At 36.0% G+C, this 22,348-nt stretch overlaps 1 protein-coding gene across 1 annotated transcript; it reads right to left on the reverse strand.

Annotated features, from left to right (window-relative positions):
• Positions 1 to 1,458: 1,458 nt before the first annotated feature.
• On the reverse strand, positions 1,459 to 22,272 carry LOC121418438 (28S ribosomal protein S10, mitochondrial-like). Its single transcript, XM_041612312.1, has 8 exons — positions 22,185 to 22,272; positions 13,018 to 13,085; positions 7,268 to 7,326; positions 6,515 to 6,609; positions 5,530 to 5,666; positions 3,879 to 3,987; positions 3,294 to 3,383; positions 1,459 to 2,349 (listed from the first exon to the last, which is right to left on the reverse strand). The coding sequence occupies exons 1-8, from the start codon at positions 22,248 to 22,250 to the stop codon at positions 2,218 to 2,220; spliced, it is 756 nt and encodes a 251-aa protein (XP_041468246.1). The 5' UTR covers positions 22,251 to 22,272; the 3' UTR covers positions 1,459 to 2,217.
• Positions 22,273 to 22,348: the final 76 nt, after the last annotated feature.

Consider the following 22,348-nt stretch of genomic DNA (forward strand, 5'->3'; position numbering starts at 1 on the left):
TTTATACTCATTATTTTGGAACAGTGGCATTGGTCCTGCTGTCACAGAATTGTGATTGATCCTATGTGAGTCAATCTCAAGTACAGGTATCCATCAATGTCATAATTCTTCAGATAGGAAATGTACATAATGCACCTTTGGAAACAAAGAGAAGTACATTGTCAAGACAATGATGCATGTGCATCATATTTAAAAATAGACTTTGAAGTGACAATGAAATGCTATGGCCCGTATTCTAAAGTCAGGTTTAATCCAAAATCTGGTCTGAAGTTGTGGTTTAATCAAAGATACAAGGGGAAGATTGGACACTTTTGAAAAGCTTGATTTCGCTCATGGGGAAGGGCGCCCAACAGCGCTGAGTAAGTAAACCATCGCACATCGGCACACATCTGTTTATAACACATATGGGGAAATGAGAGAGGGGATTTGGGAGAGGGCACAAGGGCAAAGTATGAGGATAATTCCACCTTTTTCCTTCCCAGAAACCTCTAAAATATATTCATCTATAATTTTAGATGAAAAAAATGAAGAAAAAATCTTAAAATGCAAAAATCGTCTATTCGTTCACCCCTCCACCATTTCACTCATATGTTTTGTACACAAACCAAAATGGCGATATGCGAAGTCTGGCGAATGTTTACTTACTCAACGCTGTGGTGCACTCTTCCCGAGCGTTCCATTACGTTCTCTATGTACTGTCCAGTCTTCTCCTTGTAGGATCTTTGGTTTAATATACAAATAGCATGAGTGCGATGGTGCGAGATTTCGCGTGAGGTGAAACAACAAGGCATTAGCTGAGTTGAATAGAGTGTCTCTTCCTTTCACCGAATGCAAAATCTCCCACTATGATAAGAATATTCGCTATTTGTGTTGTACAACGCCTCACAAGTTAGTATTAGTTAGTCAAAGAGTGTTTTCCAAAATAATAAGCCTTTCAGCTTTTCAATACATATGATTATGATAACTAATGCAATATCATAACACCTCAAATATTTAAAATTACCTGAATGAAATAACCATAGAAAAAGCATTGTTTTCACCTTAAACTAAGGCTTGGATTTTTGATAATTGTGATATTTATTATACATGTTCATGAGACGCAGCGTGATAGACAATGAGCATATAATTTACATCGCAGTGCCATCCAAGTTTATGATCAATTACCCATCAACCATTATCAAGTTTAACACAGCTAAACTTGCTTTAATAAGTTGACCAGGGGGGTGTTTCACAAAGATTTAAGTATGACTTAGAGTCGCACTTACATACCGAGTTGCATACAGCATGGAAGGCTTGACCGCATTATTCAGATCATGCCAAGACGCGCACTACCGCATATCGATCAATGAAATTGCGCTTTACATATCATGTACGCGTCAGAATTTAAGTGCGACTTAAGTCATACTTAATCTTTGTGAAACACCCCCAGGTTGAACACAGTAAGGATTCTTTACGCCCCATACCGCCCCCTCCCCCAAAAATCCATGATGGTACACATCATTTTATCTCCAATATGTTTCAAAGTGCTTTTTACACTTTTAAGAATGTATAAAGTGCTTTACTACCAATTCCATTATTCTAATTAGAATCATGAAATGAATAGACCTCACCTGGATCCATCCTAAAGAACATATGGCACACTGACCACCAGCAGGTAGCATAACATGGAACAAATATTTATTTTTTACTGATATACTTTGTATGGTAGCCCCCCCCCCCCTTCAAAACCATTTCTCAGCCAGTTTGAAAAAAATATTCATATATGTGAATAAATATGATGTACTGGTCGACCTTATAAGTCAAATGATCACCTCGGTCAAAGAATATTTTCCAAACCAGCACATGCATTTCGCATGTGCTATAGGCATCTTCCCATTTCAATTTCTATACTCGAAAGAAATTAGACTTGGGCTAGCTTTGCCTGTATAAAGCAATAATAATAATCATAATTCTCTAATTACTGAGGTACATATGTCTCTAGTCTTGAAGCAAATCACAATCCACAACTGGGCATAGTGGCATGCACATGTATTCTTGTAAGTTACAAATTGGTAGAGCGGTTCGAGCACCGGTCACATCTTTCGGAAGGTGACGTACATGTAAGTAATCACATCTGACTGATACATGTCTGTAAAAGCTCAATTATACACAAATACATACACCCATATGTGGTGATTCTGCAACAAGACTAGAATTTCAATTCAGAGATGGTGAGTATCATGATGTCTTGTCTTGCGATTCATCTTCTGATTCCGATGAGGATGAGGAGGAAGATGATGTCATCTCAAGGTCTTCTTCCAATTCTTCAGGAGGAGACTGCAGATGAGCAGGTAATCTTTCAATAGAGCACTGGAAAGAGAAACACAAGAGAACAGTGAATGATAAGTGATGATGATGATGATGATAATAATGATGATGATGGTGATGACAATGATGATCAAATAGGTGATGATATTGATATGCACTACATTAACTGAACATGAAGTTCCCTTTTTATGGATAATTCATCAAAAATAATTGTCCCATACCTTTCTAAATATTGATTAATATCTGTCATCAGTGTTCTTTTTTATACATAGAATGCAATTTCAAACTGGTACAGAAATATTAAACATAAAAGAAAAATTCCCTCTTAATAACTAAGACCCCTGTTACACCAGGGTACTGTTGTACAAAGAGTTATGATAGATTTCCTACACAAGGCCAGTCTCGGGGTGCCCCGTGCCTGGTTTCCAAAAAGGTGACCTAAAATTTTGATCCCCTATTACACCAGAATCGTAACGAGTCTCTGGGGGCCTCGAGAAAGCTTTCTGTGCGTTTACACCGAATTACCAAAGCTGTCCGAGATAGGTTTGGCAGGGCACCAATCGCGCAGTGTGTTTGTTGTTTGTATAATCGTGCCACCTGTAGTGCATAAAGTGAACCCGTCTTGGACCAGTCACAGGCAGGTGTGTGTTCATACCGAATCCAAAGCAGTCTGTGGGTGCCCCGAGACCGGTCTCAGAACACATCATGAGGTGGTCTAATTGCTCAGAAAGGGTCTCTGGTAGGTTTGTGCGTTTACACCGGATTAAAAACCTGCCCGAGACTGGTCTCGGGGCGCCTTGTGGATACTTAAGAAATCCAGTGTAACAGGTCTTAGTAATCAATAAGGAAGTCAATTATTCCCCTTAAGATAATAGTCAATTGTATCACGTTATTTTTTGTTTTATAAAACTCCTGTATGATACAATACATGCCACCATTTGTGACCAGCAAAATAGTATCAAAGAATACAAACTTCAACACTTTACCTTCTTAACTTGCATCGCAACACCTTCAGGTAGATTTCTTTGAATGTACTCTAAGAACACACTAGCTGTGGAACCTGTTAGATGCTTCAGCTGAGAGAAAATAAAAACATAACATTATTGACCATCATCTTTATCACCATCCCATCACATTCATCATCACCTATTATTCTGATTACCCCTATGTCTACATTTCATGAACTAGATTCATAAACTTTCAAAGTTACGATGGTAATTTAACGAATACCCCTAACATAGCCGAAGATCACTGACCCTAAATGACCTTTGACCTTAGTCATGTGACCTGAAACTTAGGCAAGATATTCAGTAATACTTAATAACCCTTATGTCTAAGTTATGTGATTTAGATCCATATACTTTTCAAGTTATGATTACATTTCAAGACCTTAGGTTAAGATTTGATGTTGACGCTGCCGCCACCGCCGTCAGGAAAGCGGCGCCAATAGTCTTGCACTTCTGCAGGCGAGACAAAATCGTTTATAATTACAGAAAAAAAGCCAGGAAAGCCCCCCCCCAAAAAAAAAATCTCCATTATCATCACTTCAAGTGGTAAATTAGTATACTTACTTTAATCACTCTGTAGTACGTTCTCATCTCATACTGTACCCTGTGTTTCTTGTACACATGTCTTGACTTCAGTAGAGTTAGTCTCCTAATGTTTCTGAATGGTTTAGCTCTAATGAAAAGAGAATGAATATAGTGTTACTATGTTATTACATGGCAAGTTCTGGGGCCATTTCATCACACATGTAATAATAACAAATTTGAAATTACAGTATAAAGCTACTGAAATCTTTCATTCTGATTGGCTGATGGCATATTTATAATAAAAATTGTGCATTTGTTATTATAACAAGTTTTTATGAAACGGGACACACGCCATAGATTTTGATGTTTTTAGGGCAAGGCCACTTTTCAAAAGGGCAAATTTCTTTATTAAAAAACTAATAGGGAAATTTAAAAAGGTACTTTAGGCTGAAAATATGTATATCTAAATAAATAGAGCAATATTGACAAAGCAAAATGCTGAAAGTTTAATCAAAATCTGATAACGGAGTTAATGAATTTTAAGGTTTAACAACGGTTATTTGCATGTCGTCATAAATATTCATTACGTGGGCTGATCATGATATCACATCCCCACATTCCTTTTTCTTAAGTTATTACATGAAATCATAATCGTTTCATTTTTTTCATAAATGCGTGAATGATATGTCTTCCTTATAAAGAAATAAGTTGCAGCAATATGTACTTAATCAGATTTATATACAATTTTTTAGTTCTTGGTAGAAAAAATTTGAATAAACCTAACTTCATATAATAAAATACAAAAGAACAAGTGGGGATATGACATCTTCAGTTTCTTCAATGAATATTCATGAAGACGCGCCTAGAACTGTTTCAGGGGAACAATGCAAATATTTGAAATGTCATAACTTTGTTATTATCCCTTGTACAATTTTGTTCAAATTTTCAGTGTTTTGTTTGTCTTATTTTTCTATATCTGTTCAAATATTATTATTTTCAGCCTAGAATACCCCTTTTAAGGGCACATTAAATATTCAAGCCCAATGAAGGAGGCATGGAGGCCACTAAATTGCATATATACAAGGCTATGGTTTTCAATGTTCTTGGATTAATTTAGGTCTGCAATTTAAGGCCTGCAAGTCTACTATTAACAACTAATATATTTTAAGTAAATATATGCCCCACAGAGAAAACTTGACACTTTCTAAACACAAACATAAAAAAGCTGCTCACGACAAGGATTTAACATTTTGTTAATAAACAAGAAGTTGGTTAATCATTAGCATGCTTTTGGTCATTTGCAAGCCTATGATCATGATGATAATTGATTGTATTATTTTGGAGTGTCATTCAATATACATGTATATTAGACCAGCATGAGAGTTCTTAAATGAAATTTACATCTGAAATTACTGAATTACATTTACTAGGTGCTTAATAATAATGCAAGGTAAAGGCAAATATATTACTTTATAAACCCACTCTAAAATACACAAACGAAAATACCCCCCCCCCAAAAAAAAAGAGTCAAGCAAAGAAACAAACACTAAATCTATAAAAAATCAAAACCCAATAAATGTTGAGGTCCTAGGGACACAAACTTTCATTCTTTTCTAACTTTATTCCATCTGGGTTGGTTTACACAAATAATAATAATAATGGTAGAGTCCTAAAATAACATCTTACTTACATGCTTTCTATCTGGATATCCAGTTCATCAGCAGCAAGATTCACATACTTAGTGTAGCTGTCCAGAACAGCATCTTCATGACCTTTGACCTTGAGTTCAATCCATTTATACAGCTTGTCTGGTTCATCCTCATTAGTCTAAAATCATTAAAATCAGAATGTAAAGGCGATTGAGATACATACAAGAAGTTATGGAAATATATCAAGTTTGGAGAGAAGAATAAAAAAGGTGAAGTGAGAAAAAAACGACTTTCATCTGTGTGCTGTTTGAGCTGTGTGTCAAGCCTACAGTTTGGCAACTCATAAATGTGACGAATCTCATAAAACTACAATGTGTATGATAAAATTGCAACTTTTTTTTCATGTTAACATGATAATTGTTTCATAAACATTTTTAATATCTAGTCCAATATCAATTTGATTGACATTTCCTGCAACTCATGTAGGATTATGACTTCATGGACATTAATTTCATTTGTGCCTTACTTTGGCACAAATAGAAATTTTACATCACGACAAAGAATCCCACATAATTATCCAAGTGTAAACATATACCAAATCAAAATGGTATACTGGAAAAGATACTGTTATATGTGAGTTGTGTGTTGTGGACAAAGTTTTTTTCCATTAAATTTGCACTTTTTTTGAGAAAAAGTCTTTCTGACTCACTCAGTAATTCCATGGTGATAAAATTCTCTGGGGCAATTCCATAATATGATCAACCTTTTTATACATCCAACCCCCATTGTTCTTAAGTCTTACTTCACTTTATAAACTGACCACACCGTGGTCCTTTCAGAATATTACAGACTGTCAAAAGAACCAGAAAATAGAGACAGAAAATTTCACAAAGGTCTCACATACAGGGGGTCAGAGTCATAAGACGTAATTATTTCATGGAATTGCCCTCTGGCAAAAAAGAAAGAAAAAAGAAATGTATAATTCAACAACTCATTTTTTTGTGGAAAAATGAGCCAGTTTCATACCTGTACTTGTTGTGTATGCTGACTTGATGTTGTGTACGGTGAACAACTCAGTCCTGCACATTGCGAAACAAGTGTGGATTTTGGTAGTGTTGAGCCTGGCAAAAAGAGGAATAAATGAATACAAACAAAATCATCTTAATAGTCTTAATTGAAACAATCAAATTACATGAATTATATTGATTTATAAATTGTATGATAATCTGAGCTGAGAAAAGGCTATTGCTGTTCTGACAGCCCAATAGGAAATATCGTAACCTAGAATTCTATCTTTATTCCTTTTGATGTACCACACCACATTACAATTAAAAAAAAAAACCTTGTAATTTGGCAACTTGAATCTCATTAACCTCAATACACATTTGTAATTTTCAATAAGTATATGGCTTAAAAAACACTTTGAATAACAAATATAAATTCTAGTTTGTAATCTCACTTCTAATCTCTTAGTGCAACAATCATATACATGGACTACCATTGGTTTAATAAAACATTAAATATATCTGGAGGCCGTTTCATAAAGCTGTTTGTAAGTTAAGAGTGACTGGTAATCCTTTCTTATGCTAAAACATCACCAATGAACATTTTGGCTTATTTTGGTACACTTTTTACCAGAAGAAAGGACCACTGGTCATTCTTAAAGTCACTTTTAATTTACGAATAGCTTTATGGAACACCCATCAGAGCAGTAAATTTTTGAATGCAACATAATTCACAAAGAATGAAATCTAGCATATCAAGATGAATTAAGGTTACCTGTAGGATAACTAAACAAACACCTTCCAAGAGACAATCCACTCTTCAGATACACTAATCTGAAAAAGAAAAGGAACAAAGGAATCCTAGTAGTACACTGAATTGAATTAAAAAGGCTTATAATGTTCCAGGGTGAGTTAAATGGCAGAAGTAAATACAAATATGGTTAAAAGTGTAAACTATATATCATATTGATGCCTATCTGAGAATTTTCAATCCAACTTTAAAGTAGACAACCGAAGAATCAAAAGTATTTTATAATGTCTTTTTGTGGTCATCATTATAAAGGGGAAGTATTACTAATCAGATATATAACTTCACTTTTTAAAATAGTGATTAGAGTTTGCAGAAATCAGCTCTCAAAAATGACTTATTTTCATGGCATATTTCTGCCTTCGTCCGTCCTCTGGCGAGCTCCAGCTGAGTGACGTCACACCAAGAGCAGTGAGCAGCTGAGCTGACAGCAGCCCATTGAAGACGATCTTTCCAATCAGCGTTTTTTGCTCTTAGAATTGTTTATTCCTCACAAGATTGGTCTTATTACATAGATAAAAGTTTGAATTTTCTGAACAGTAAAATGAAATGCACATTTAACATATTTTGGTAACCGATATTCAGCTTAGAAAAAATTATTTGTTTTCAAGAAATATACGTGAATAAACAAAGCATATTTTCACTTAGAAATCATGCTTGCACCACATTGATATTATTATCAATATAAAACATAGACATTCGTCTTCACGACTGAATAAAAATTATGAAATTTAATTACGTAGCAAGTTCAGGAACCACAAAAAAACACGGCAATATCCATCGCGAAATGATTGGAATTGCAGTTGGATTGCCGAAGCATTGCGAGGCAACAGCAGCGAACGCACTTTGTATATATGTGTGGCGTCGCGCGATAACCAGACTATTGGTGAGAGACAATAAATGCGCTAGGACGTCATTTAAATACGCGTGTCATCAAACTTTTGTCTGGCGCGCGTCGCGAGGAAAAACAAAACAAACAACCACCCGCGGGAAATAAAAAAATGTCAGGCGCATTTTTATTTTTCAGAACAGTGGATATTTGCTCGATATATTTGGTGGCGGGTTCGGATATATGTTGATTGGATTTAATTCCCCTGGCTCAAACTCATGAAGGTAAGTTGAATTATGTTGCAGATTGAGTTGTTTTGTTAGATTCATTGATAATTGTGATGCGAGGAATATGGCAACTTAACACTTGAATGTGAATTTTGTGTTGCGTATTTATGTGGATCGATCGATCGAGAGCTTTTTAGGAACTTCAAATTACATGCGACTGCTGAAGCGATTCGCGGTATTTGTCCGGGCCTTTGACGGCCTTTTTAAGATCTAACTTATGTCTGCCTAGGCTATCAACTAGATCTGCACCTACTTAGATAGTCCGTCGTTTCATACTTGTATGTAGCGACGGACTATCTAAGTAGGTGCGGACGGGCTATGTTACACATTTGTATGTAACATAGCCATTTAAGTTAAATCTATCACATGCAATAAGTTTGTAAAAATATATATTTAAAAAAATCAAAATTGGACAAGGAGTAAAAAAGCCATGATAATTTAAAGATATGGATTATTTCGGTGAAACAGTTCTATGCATGATTTTTTATGAATTTACTTGACAAACTTATGCAAAGATGTTTCAACTTGAATGTTATTTTGTATATCATTACATGAAATTATGTTTGTTCTATTGTCCGCCTCCAAGACTATATAGATATTAATGAATGCAAAAAGGGTGATTTATCATTCACACACGTATGACAAAATAAATAAGTATGATTTTATGTTTTGACATAAGAAAAATTAAAGTAGGGATGTGACATCATCAGCCCATCTAACGAATATTTATTAAGACGTGCTTATATTGCATGAAAAACCTTTTTAGATCTAGTTATCAGATTTTGATGAAATTTGCAGCATTTGCTTGTATCTTAGTACGTTTGATGAGATCATTTTAAGCTCGAAGTATCCTTTTTAATTATGGACATTTTTCAAATCCCCTTCCAAAACAAATTCTTATTTGTCGGACTTCTGATTTTAATTTTTTTTCAGAGGGGTGGGGTTCATTTGCATGAGGTTTACCAAAACTGTGCAAATGATATCGAAATTATAACTAGAAAACAGATTGTCACAATTTATAAGAAATTTATTCAAAAATAACAATATATATATATTTTTTTTTGGGGGGGTTATTTCTTATTTTTTCTACCATCTAGTCGAGCTACATTACATGAGGTTCGCCAACTTTCTACACAAAATCATTCAATGTTTAAAAAAGAAATATTTTTGAAAATAAAAAGAAATATATTTTTTTTAAGTCTTTTTTAAAAATAAACTTCAACTCTGAAAATTTGTTAACTAATTGGCCTTTATTTCGTTATGTGAAGCATGTTAAAGGCACATCATGGATCTACAGAGCAACTGTATTAGTGCAGTGAGGACAAGGCATCTCAGAACCACAATGCAGCTGACAGCCGCCCTTCAATTTTTCTTTTACCCAACAATAGTTTAATCTTATTATTTTTGGTAGAAAAATATGACATCAGCGAGTACTTCCACCATTATTAGAAATACAAATAACATTTACACACAGTCAAAGAGTGAAATGTTAAATATCATGTTGTTGATAAATGTCCATGAATCATGAAGAAATAAGAATGTAATGTGACTGTTTTTATAACACATTAATATCGGTGAACTTTTCAATTGCATTCATCAAACATGCAGATTCGAGTCATCGGAACGTGGCATTTTTAAGACCGGGACATGAAGAAAGCAAACAATGCAGAGGACGAAAATTATCCCTTTTGGTGACCCTGCTGACATACTCTCTCAGATACTCCCATATATATCAACTGGATTTTCCAAATAGAAGGATTAGGATATATGGAAAGATCTTAGATGATGACAAGGCACCTCGGTCTCCCCGGTTGGGGAGGAAATGGAAAAAAAATACATGTTTTTCTTTGAATGAACAAACTCTATGAATTTTTTCGATTAAAAAACATTTAACTTAATTTATAACGTTTGCTGACCCATTAGAAGGATGTCATTGTAGAAAATTGAAATGTGGTAAGTTTGCTACACGTACTGTATTAAGGAGTGTGTAATAATACTAAAGGCACACACTAAGGAGAGATTGTCGTGTTTAATATCCTTTTTAGTGCAAATTTGGACAGTGGAGAGCGATGCACATCCCTGAGTTTTGCTAATACTGCTGCATAGAAAAGAGTAAATGTATGTAGTCTCTTCCATATCAAGAATTAACCTCTGAAATTATATTTTTATTCAAGCATTAGATGTTTACAACGCATTTCATTCACACGTGTACAGAGTGTAGCATAGAAAAGAAGATTATGTATTTGTGATTATTTGTTAGTTATAATACCTGTCGTTTTAATATGTGGAGACAAGTTTTTATGCAAAGTTTTTTTTTCTTTTTAAACGAAGTGCCAAAAAATCATAATCCTTCAGTGATCCAGATAATTTGGCACTAATTTGTGAAATATATTTCCATGACTACCCCATCCCTAAAAAGAAACCAACTGTGGCCCATTTCAAGAAATGTTGGTAATTATGATCCCTTGCTCGAATGAAAACTACCATGAAAACAGTGAAACTTCTGCTTCCTGATTCGCTCGTTCAATGAAAGTTGATATTTCGTCAAGAGTTGCTGTCATATTAAACCTTTATGAAATGTAGCTCGCATCAGCTTTATTGCCACATAAAAAACTTGGTTTTGCAAAATTGAATTTTGTTTGTGTTTATTTTCCAAAGCTTAAGCATGATTTTTTTAGATTTTACTTTGCGAGAAAGTAAAGTATGGACAAACAGCAAGGTAGTGTCTTTTTTTTTTTTGGGGGGGGGTTATGGGCAGGGAGGAATCTAGTAGGGTAGAGGTGGGCAGGGGCTTTGGCCCCACCTTTTTACCTAGAACGCATGTATAAACATGTAAAAAAATACAATTTGATTGTGATCTTTTTGTTTGCATGGACAGCCCCCTCCCATTTTCGAAAATATTCTGCGGCGTATGTGGGGGTGGGCACCCCCCCAAAAAATAATGATAAGCTGTCCCCCCCCCAAAAAAAAAGAATTCAGATAAATAATCCAACCACATCTGCCCCTGGTCATTGGATCTGGTGATCTCCTCCCATGTTAAAACTACGCGCTATGACGAATGTAGTATGACAAATGGTCTCCATAAGGGTTTTTTTTGCATATAATGTGAGTGTGTGGGTGTGGGTTCTAGTGTGGGTGTGGTTGAATATGCATAATAATTTGTTTTATTGTATTCGCCTAGGTGTGTATGTATGAAATTATGTCTGCACTACAAAGATCACCTCGCCTAGGCCAGGTTATGTTGGGCGTTACAAGAGAACCAACATTTCCCTATCATGAAAAGATGAATAATATGCCAGACTACCATGACTACCCTTACAGCCAGGCAGGGGGGGGGGGTACCCCTGATTCAATTGGCCATATCTCTAATTTAAACATGAATTAGACTCTAATATTTTGTATAGACATTGTACCTGTGTCCAGGTACCAGAAAACATAAAAACACCAAAATCCAAAATTTCACCTATAATACCCATTTTCCCAGGATGGCTCACATATATCATTATGAACCCGGAAACGATAAGGATACTCTCTGTGGACAAATCTGTACGCACGTAGTTTTTTTGTGAGTGCGGGGATCCTGGTTCGAAACTCTTTGATTTTTTTGGTTCGGGATTTTTTTTTTTTCAATTATATTCCTTCCCCGTTCCTACCAGCTCTTTTTTCTCTTTTTATTTTCATGTGAGATTCTGTTCAGTCCTGTATTTATTAAATCTTACTTCTTAATTGCTGCTTTTTATTTTCAAGTTAGATTCTCTAGGCCTACTTTGGGCAGCGACTCCCTCACGGTAGTCACTTAAGAACCAAGTTTGAAAGGACACTCGTAAAATTACGTCACTCTCGCCGATGAATATTCATTAGATCGTGGTCGTGCGTGTTCAATACAAACTCTCTGCATGCATGCACTCAGTGTGTATTGAACACGCACGATCATTCATCGGCGAGAGTGACATAATTTTACGAGTATCCTTTCAAACTTGGTTCTTAAGTGACTACCGGTACCCTGATCACTCACTGACTGGAGTGGAGCAACACAATGACGAATGCAGTAGACAAAATCGGTCTTTACAGTCCACAATTCAATAAAAACGGGCAAAGGAACACAGTTCTGATTCACGTTTGGTCTGAAGTTGTCGAAAACAGAAATTGAATGTCACATAACATGAAGAAAATGGTAAATTCGGAAGATATTGAACAGGTCAGTAAGTTGATTCAGTGCATGATGCACAGAGAGCTGATGAGCTCGTCGATTGTGTGACGTCATTATTCTCGACCGTTTTCGGCTGCGTGATTGTCGGTCTGGGGGGCTGAGAAGGGTGTCTAATAATTTCATTTCTTGCATTTCCACGACATCTATAAGACTTTTTAGTGATATATTTGTGTATAAAAAGACAATACCTTTCCATCCATATATAATTTGTCTATAATCATCACTTTCGTGAATTTTCTTCGTGTGTATCCTTTAAGAAGAATTTTTGAAAATGTTTTTGATAACACGTATTCACAGACATGCTTCTCTAAAACTTATGAATATTCAATTGACACCAATTATACAACATATGGTTTTGGATTAAAAATAAAAAGAAATGTGCAATGCATACCTTGATAACTGTGAATGAAATCTGACCAAGTCCTGAGTTTGGGGGACTGTCTTCACTAAGGAGGCTTTCTGAAACAGGAAGAGATAAAGTTCAATTAAATTCTTTTTTTTTTTCACTCATAAAAAGGAATCAACCTAGAGACATAGATATATACTATACATGAACACACAGTAAAAATATAGTGAACATGAGAGTGGGCAGTGGCAAGAAGGTATAATCTTATAAACACCAACCCAATAACTTAAAATGAAATAACATAGAAATTACACTAAAAATGAGACAACAAAAGCAAAAAAAAAAACCTAGCCAAAACAAAACTATTACATATGCCAACTCCACAAAAGTGTTAAAAAAAGGGAACAGACAATAACTTTATCAGGTCTGACAAAGACTCCGTCCAAAAGATCTCCTCCCCTAAAAGACTGCACCACGTCCTGAAGTACCAACAGATTGTACATGTAATAATGTAATAATAAACAAAGTAGAAAAGAAGAACTAGGAAAGAGATGAACCTCAAACAAAAGGTGATTTTAACAACAGCATATGTTGGAGAGATTCTTAATTTCATAACTTATCTCATATTGATTTTTGTTGATGGAAGGACAACGAGTGAAGTTTTATCTCTGGTCAAATCGAATCGATGAGAGACCAATTACTTGGTGACTCCACCCCACATGCTGATTTCGAGGTAGAGCTCTGCTTTTTAATTTTCATGGTGTCCCAAGCAATATTGCAGTGGAATGCACAGGACTTACACTGCCATGGCAGTAAACTTATAATATAAGATACCCAAATACCTCTCACAGCATATTATGTTATCAAATAATTTGCATGTAAAAACATGGTTTGGGGAAGATCATATTTCTAACATAGGCCTATCCCCCAAGAAATGAAACGTTGTATAACATGCCAGACGAGCAAATACAGGTATTTTCCTATTTTCTCTATATTTTACCATATGGGATCATACAATGTTTTTTGTAAATATACAAGATTTTATTATATATTATGATGCAGGCCTGAAGGCTGAAGATAATGAGTTGCAATGATTGTGTAGGCCTATGCCTATTATAAGATTCATACACCTTTTTGAAAAAAAAAATTATACCATGTATAATACTTTTTTAATTTTATATAGATCTACCCTTTTTCCACTTTCTTCCCATATTTTAGGTTTCAGGCTTTTTTGTTATGTTTCTCTTGTTTGTTTTGGTTTTATAATTTTTATTATCCTGAGTACCGTACTCACGCCCCAATTCCAGTTGAATTTTGTTTTCTCTGCAGTAGCATACTGTAACACAGGAAATTTAATGTTTTTTTTCAATAAAAAGCAAAATATATAAGCAAAAACAAAGAATTACAAAAGGAAAAAAAAGACAAAAAAAATGATAGGCAAGAAAAGAAAAGGAAAGGAAAGAAAAAAAAGATAAGATAAGAAGAGAAATAAAAAAGAAAATGAATTAAAAGAGAAAAAAAATGATAGGAAAAGTGAAAAAAAAAATGATGAAAACAGAGAAGAAAAAAAGATAAAAGACAGAAAAACCTAAAAGAAAAGAAACCAAAGAAGAAAAAAAACATAAAAAGCTTCAAAAATGAAACTGGTAAAAAAGGGAAAATAAAAAAAAGGAAAGAAAAAAAAAAGCAAGAGCCATGAAAATCTAAATAATAATGATAGAGCAAAAAGAAAAACTTAAAAAAATGAAAGAAGCAGATTGAAAATAACCCTTTTTTAAAGTCGCGGCAAAAATAGTGAGTCCATTCTAACTAGCAGGTTGCCATTACAAAGCCAAGGAGACAAGAATGAATTTATAATAAACATCTTGATGATTTGGCTTTCAGCAATCCTGCTAGCTCTGTGAGTTAGGCAACAGAACAGTGGTACGGTATGGTAGTAGATCGTATTGCTGAATACTTTTCATGAATTCAATCATATCAAACACATTATTTTCATGAAATTCACCAAACTTTCCCCATAAATAAACAATTACCTACAATGTAAAAATTTTGCTGAAATCATTTTTCCTTTTTACGATATTACCTTCTAATCGGACCCCTCTTCGCATGTGAAATATTTTGGTCACTTGAAAAAGGTATTGTTTTACCGAACGTGTGTTTTGTATGGGATAAGTTGAGAAAACAACAAAATTACTGATGTCTAGTGATGAGCTATTTTACCATATTTTATTATTTTTAGAATGTGAAAATGTGTTTTTGACCATTTTTCATCATCTTTCTATTCAAGTTCCCTTTGGAAGAATGTTGCAAAGTTTTGAGCGTATGAAATTATTTTCTGATGCTACAATGCGCACGTTTGGTAATACAAGGCCGGTCTGTAATACAGTGCGTATCAAAAAAAAGTTTACACTTTGAAAAAACTTTGAAAAAATCCTGTAAAATTATATATTTGTAATATCCTAAAGATTTTTCCACATTTTAACATTGGTACAGATCTATTTAAGCAAATGAGGATGTAACAGTCGAAAAATATTTCCGCTTGAGAGAGCACCACTTACTTTTGAAAAGTTAGTGAAAAATTATTGAAATAGTTATGTGAATAAAAGTACACCTTAATCATGAAGAACATGTTGAATTTAGCTAGTAAAATTGATTTGAAGATATCTTTTACCTTTTTAACTTGTTTCCTTGCCCAAAACACTTTGAAGAGTGCATTGCGCCCCACCCCACTCCCTCACACACCAAGGCCATCGTGATGAAATTTGCTTTACACTGAGCAGTGATTTACATGAAATGGCTTAGGCTTGATTTTCATTTTGCTAATCATTGTCAAGCATGGAAAAGGTGTGGAAAAACTAGTATTAAATAAAAAATGAAATGTAAACCCACTTTAAATGATAAAAACTTAGTGAAAAATGCTGGAGATGTCTGATATAAACTTTTGTGCAAGGGAAATGTATAAGAAATGTTTCGCAGGGTAAATTTGATTTCGCCCTTTCCCCTTGACACAGCGTGAAAACTAGCATTTCTGCGCAAACAGATTTCTGCAAGCTTTACTTAAATGGACAGTGCTCACTCAATTGTAACTTTCTGTCAAAACCTTTACTTTCATTGGATAGATGAGACCCAAACCTAAGATTATATGTGAAACAAGTGGAATGCCTCTGGCCGTCTCACCTGCATCACGCGGTTCAATATAGCAGCAGTGCTGACTTTGAATACTACTCTAACTCGCACAAGATGTTCAGCGATACATGGTTACTCTTATGTCCACTTTTTATGAACTAGACCAATAAACTTACAGAGATATGATGGTTATTCAACAAAAAACCCCAACATGGCCAAAGTTCATTGACCTTACATGACCTGTGACCTTGATCATGTGACCTGAAACTCGCACAGGATGTTCAGTGATACTTGATTACTCTTATGTACAAGTTTCATGAATCAGATCCATAAACTTTCAAAGTTATGATGGTAATTCAACAGATACGCCCAGTTCGGCCAAAGTTCATTGACCTTTGACCTTGGTCATGTGACCTGAAACGCGCACAGGATGTTCAGAGATACTTGATTACTATAATGTCCAAGTTTAATGAACTAGACCAATAAACTTTCAAAGTTATGATGGTAATTCAACAGATATCTGCAATTCGGCCAAAGTTCATTGACCCTAAATGACCTTTGACCTTGGTCATGTGACGTGAAACTCGTGCAGGATGTTCAGCGATACTTGATTAACCTTATGTCCAAGTTTCATGAACTAGGTCCATATATTTTCTAAGTTATGATGACATTTCAAAAACTTAACCTCAGGTTAAGATTTCGATGTTGATCCCTCCAACATGGTCTAAGTTCATTGACCCTAAATGACCTTTGACCTTGGTCATGTGACATGAAACTCTAATAGGATGTTCAGTAATACTTGATTAACCTTATGGCCAAGTTTTATTAACTAGGTCCATATACTTTCTAAGTTATGACATCATTTCAAAAACTTAACCTCAGGTTAAGATTTGATGTTGACGCCGCCGCCGCCGCCGCCGTCGGAAAAGCGGCGCCTATAGTCTCACTCTGCTTCGCAGGTGAGGCAAAAATTACTCACATGTTGTATATTTTTCAATCCCCAGGGCTTTTTCAAAGTGTAAACTATTTGTTGATACGCACTGTACAATCACTCACTATACATCACAGACTGATCAAGGCCCAGGGATTTGATTTCAACAGAACTACGGACCAGATCGCAGATGGAAGTAGAAAAAAAAGGAGGAATACCGAAAAGAGACCAAGGACAGGTAAAGAATAGGATTTTCAAATAGAATTTTTTTCCTCAGGCTCAGCTGAGGCTTAAAATTAATGTTAGACCTAGAACTAACTCGAGGCTGAGCTGAGTTGAGTAATAATAATGCCTATTTGGAGGTCGACTTGGCAATATGGACATGACGTCATGATAATGGAAGATGGAACTCCTTCCCTACTTTGATCTACAATTGAGCACTACTGATTCATTGAACAAGTCTTAAGTTACAACTCATTTACTGAGTTAGATCTAGCTAAATTAGTCTAAAAAAAAGAGGCAAAAGCCAAGAACTTTTACCCTTTTTTAAAGACTTAACTTAGTAGGTATGCGAATATCGCGCGATGTGATCTCAATGCCGCAGCACCGGCAGCAGTTTCAGAACGAGTTTTGGTTGCTCTGTAAAGGGGTGGCTTTAAATGGGTGTAGATTTGGCGGTTTCTTGCCAATTTGGCTTATTTTCACTGATGATGTAGCTGAGAAAAATCCCCTTTGCCTCTATGCCAAATTTTGAAGATTGGACACATGGAAGTTGGATTTGGCTCATGTGAAAGTCTAATGTTATCTTTACCACCATGACTGCCCCAGAAGGTAAGTTTTGACGGTTTTAAACCTACTTTAACAGCTTGTTCATATATTTTTCTTGGTGTGTGGTAAATATAAATTGAATCTAAACCCCGGGGGGGGGGGCCACTTACATTGACGAGTGGATACCATGCGCGACCAAAAAAACACGTAAAAAGGATGTCTTTTTCACGACAGGGCACGTTACGTACGTAACGTGAAAAGGGTGTCAAAAACACAAAAATAATGAAAAAAGGGTATCTAATTCGCTATGAAGATTACGTGTTTAGGGTCGAATTTGCGGGGATGATAAAACAAAATTAAAATGTTTTATAAAGGATGTCCTTTTTGCCCCAACACTTCGTGTTTAGAGTCCGATTTGCGCGAGGTGTAGAAGGTGGGGTCGTACTAAACCAAATAAGGTAAAGCAGACGACCGAAGGACCCGTAACAATAAAACATTCCTGTACTTGTTTAGGGGTTCATTTCAGGGAATATTTGCCAAGAGTATCGTTTTGTTTCCAATACTTGTTAAGGGTAGGGTTTCACACGGCAATACTTGTTAAGGGGTGCGTTTTCAGAATATGGAAATTACGTGTTTAGGGTGCTTTTCGAGACCCCATGGTCGGGCATGGTATCCACTCGTGAATGGAAGTGGCCCCCCCGGGATCTAAACATCCCATCATTTAATTTTTACTTTCTCAAAATTGATTGTCAGAAATAGCAAACTGCCACAAGAGTTGTGTGCTCCGTGACCATCATGATGAGTGCAGTGTCACTGGGAGCCCTAGCATGGATGCACCGGCTCAGAGGGATTATGTTAGCAGTTTGTGCATCGCATTGATTGAATTATTATTTGCTTTTGAGAACTAGAGTCTACTTGTTTACATCCTTTGATGAATATACACATTACACAATTTTAGCTTGTTTCAGTATTTTGTTGTAAGATAATTGGGATGTCATTTATATAGGCAAACTTAAATATACCAAGTCAGGATTTTTTTTGCAGCAGTGAGATTTGAATAATTGATAATTACTAATCCATACATTTATCAAATACTGCAATACTGAGATCTTTCTGTAAGTATTCAATGTTTTATCATTCTGAAAGTTTTATCTAGAAGATGTGTTGTAGCAGAAGTTCCTGTCAAAAAATTCCAAACAATATAAAGGAAATTATATAAGTTTGAATATGTTTGGTAATGAGTTTATGAACAATTAACATATCAATTTACTAATTAATAATTACTAATTGAATATTTAATACATTGATCAATTGAGACAAATTTGATCATCCTTTCTCTTCTCATCACCTGTTTTTACTCAAAAGTGAATAATATGTACAATTTTGTAAAAAAACCACATTTTTTTGGTCATGGTCGGTCACACATTTTGAATGGTCGCAATGAATGACAATGGCAATAATTAAATCAGATTTTTGATATTGAAAAAATCATAACTCTCTTAATATTTGGCCTAGGGTAATGGATAATATACCATTTTTAATGGGGTTTTCAGCAATTTCCAATGCCTGGACTAGGTGGCAATGACATGTTAATTGTTATTCCACGATTTTCATTTTTTTTGTCACATACCTAAATTTACTTAGTCTTAGTCAATCTGCATTATTGTGTCTGTTGTTTTCACATGCACTGGCAATAAGACGAGCTGTTGTCATCAGGTCACAGTTAGTGAGTTAGTGTCATAGTGAGTCAGACCTACCCAACTCAGTGCAGGCTAGTTTTGATAAAGAAGGCTACTTCTCCAACTTGTCGCCTATGTCATCAAGGTGATGAAGACACTATCCACTTCATAGCTAGCTGCCATGTGTTTGACACTCAGCGTGATGAACTCCAAGAAGAAGTAAGAAAATTAGGCCTTCCTGCATCTATCTGCTCCTTATTTTCCCAAGACTGCTGTGAAGATTATGCTAAGTCCAGTATTACCTGTCCATCCAAAACTATCTTCCATGACCATGCATGACAGCTGGCCACTAAACTCTTATTCTTCCTATACAAAATCTACATCTTGTTCAATGAATGAGTGCTCGTACCTACTTTCTCTCTTCTCTCTCTTCAACTAGACCAAAAGGTTCGGTCTCTGTTTTGTTGGTTGTTCAGCTGAACTTCATTGGCTTCACTCACCAAATAGAGACCGAAGTTCTAGCGCGATCTGTACAGCGGACTCAATGGCCATATGTTTATGTACTTAAGATCGGATAAAACGGGGAAGTGAATTTGCGCGACAGCCGAGGTAAGTCACTGTTTTTGTTCCTTTCAACTTTATTTTTCTCCGTTTTTTGGCAATTGATGCCAAGAGGGAATATAAATTTGCACTCTGGTCACTATAATTTTCGAAATTTTTATTCATTAAAGACAAAAATTTAAAGGCAGTGTATACAGCCACACGCGTGTGTCTTTACCATCCAGCCACACGCGTGTGGTTATATCCAGAACACATATCTGTGGATACCGCCACACGCCGCCAGTAATAACAGTAAAACACGTATGTCTGACCGTCTATATCACGATCAAAATAACCTCATTTCTTCATTAAATTCTTACATTCTAAACCCCTTTGATATCCTTAGATCGTTTCAATTTCATTCTCACCGTCTTCTCTCCTTGCTTTTCTTGTCTTGTTACAAACGGTCGTCTGTTTAACAGCAAATTCTCTTTTTCTACTTGTGTCGATTCTGGCTTCCTTCGCGGTGGCAGACCCATACAGCGTTAGCGCAGCACAGTAGTAGACATACACAGTTTGGGTTTCGTACGTACGCGCACATTGCCTAGATTCAGTAGAGAATCGACACAAGTAGAAAAAGTGTGGAAATTTGCTATTTAACAGGCGGCCTTTTGTAACAAGACAAGAAAAGCAAGGAAAGAAGACGGTGAGAATGAAATTGAAACGATTTAAAGAAATCAAAGGGGTTTAGAATGTAAGAATTTAATGAAGAAATGAGGTTATTTTGATCGTGATATAGACGGTCAGACCTACATACCGCGGTACGTGTTTTACTGTTATTTGAGACCTTTCGTTTTCTGTGACGTGCCATGTGGACGTACGAGATTAAGGAAGTTTGGGAGCACTGCGCATGCGCGAAGTAATCTGTAACGAGCCTTCTCGTTCACTGACCAAATCTGTGACTCGTATTTGAGGGTTTTGACGTTCGGTGTCATAGTGCTCGAACGAGCGCTAGTTCCTACATGATGACGTCATCCCAGCTTGGCAAAAATGAATGAAGCCGCATCAACACTCGAGTTTCGTTGATTCAGCAGGGCTTGTAAACTGCAAATTACTGCTTGTTACCAGCTTTTCCATTACATTTAGTGTGTCCTGTTTTCAGACACTATATCCGATAGGTAATTGATGTTTTATTTCCAAACAACCCGGTGTTTTTTCGGCTTTTTGCGCAAGAGTGCAAATGTTGCACCCACACTCGCCCCACTGGTTCGTAGCGTGATGCTACGCCTGATTCTCCGGCCAAGCATCGGCCCACGGCCCGCTCGCTATCACGCTGGTATATGCTGTGGCGTGGTACGGGTACGTCGACTTAAATCGAAACTGTTTTCATCAATGTACGAACGTGATATTGAACGAGCGGTGTCACCACTTCCGGTGAACTAGGAATACGTTGCAGTCGCAGACAATCGAAATCTCTCTATTACTGGCGGCGTGTGGCGGTATCCACAGATAGGTGTTCTGGATATAACCACACGCGTGTGGCTGGATGGTAAAGACACACGCGTGTGGCTGTATACACTGCCAAATTGAAAAGCCCCGACGGGGGATTTTGCATTGCAAAAATGCAAGTCCCCTAATGGTGGCTGCACGATAGCGAGCCGTCTGTGTACGAGGAGAAATAAATTTTAAAAAATGTAAAAAAACTTCTCGAAACAGACGGCTGCCAGCAGTCTACTCTTCAACATACATGTAATGTTTGGACCTCATTGGTACTAGGAGTGGCTTGAATGTGTTGTTAGGCCTACTCTGAGTCTGAGCAAGTGTTTGTGCTCTTATAATCATTTATGCAACAATACGGCAACCAGCTGTAGATCTCCGGGATCAGCGAAGGAAGAAGAAGATGCCATGATAAAGGCTTTGAGATCCGCTACCTTCGGCTTCGCCGCATGCCGCAGGCAATGGCCAGTGTGGTCTGCGTGTCGCATGTCGTGTTGTTGTATAATTACTGACACCGATACAAGTACATGGGACAATGGAAATGCGACTACGGTAAAAATAAGATAGCTTAGCGTAAGAATTCCTGATAAATCGTGACTGATAAGTACTAACATTGATGAAAAAATACTATTTCTTTCTTATATTAAAAAATATAGACTCATCTGACTCACAGAACTCCAAATCGTTGATAATGGACGTCTCAAAATTTGAACTATTTTAGATGTGGAAGTCGCCATCTTGAATTTATGACTATTTACAAAATGGAATAAAATTATTCATTTTTTCTGAAAAAAATATTTGATTTGTCAAAAATCATAAATGAAATAAAAAAATA

The sequence above is a fragment of the Lytechinus variegatus genome, chromosome 7 (genome assembly GCF_018143015.1).
Source record: "Lytechinus variegatus isolate NC3 chromosome 7, Lvar_3.0, whole genome shotgun sequence".
NCBI classification, from domain to species: Eukaryota; Metazoa; Echinodermata; class Echinoidea; order Temnopleuroida; family Toxopneustidae; genus Lytechinus; species Lytechinus variegatus.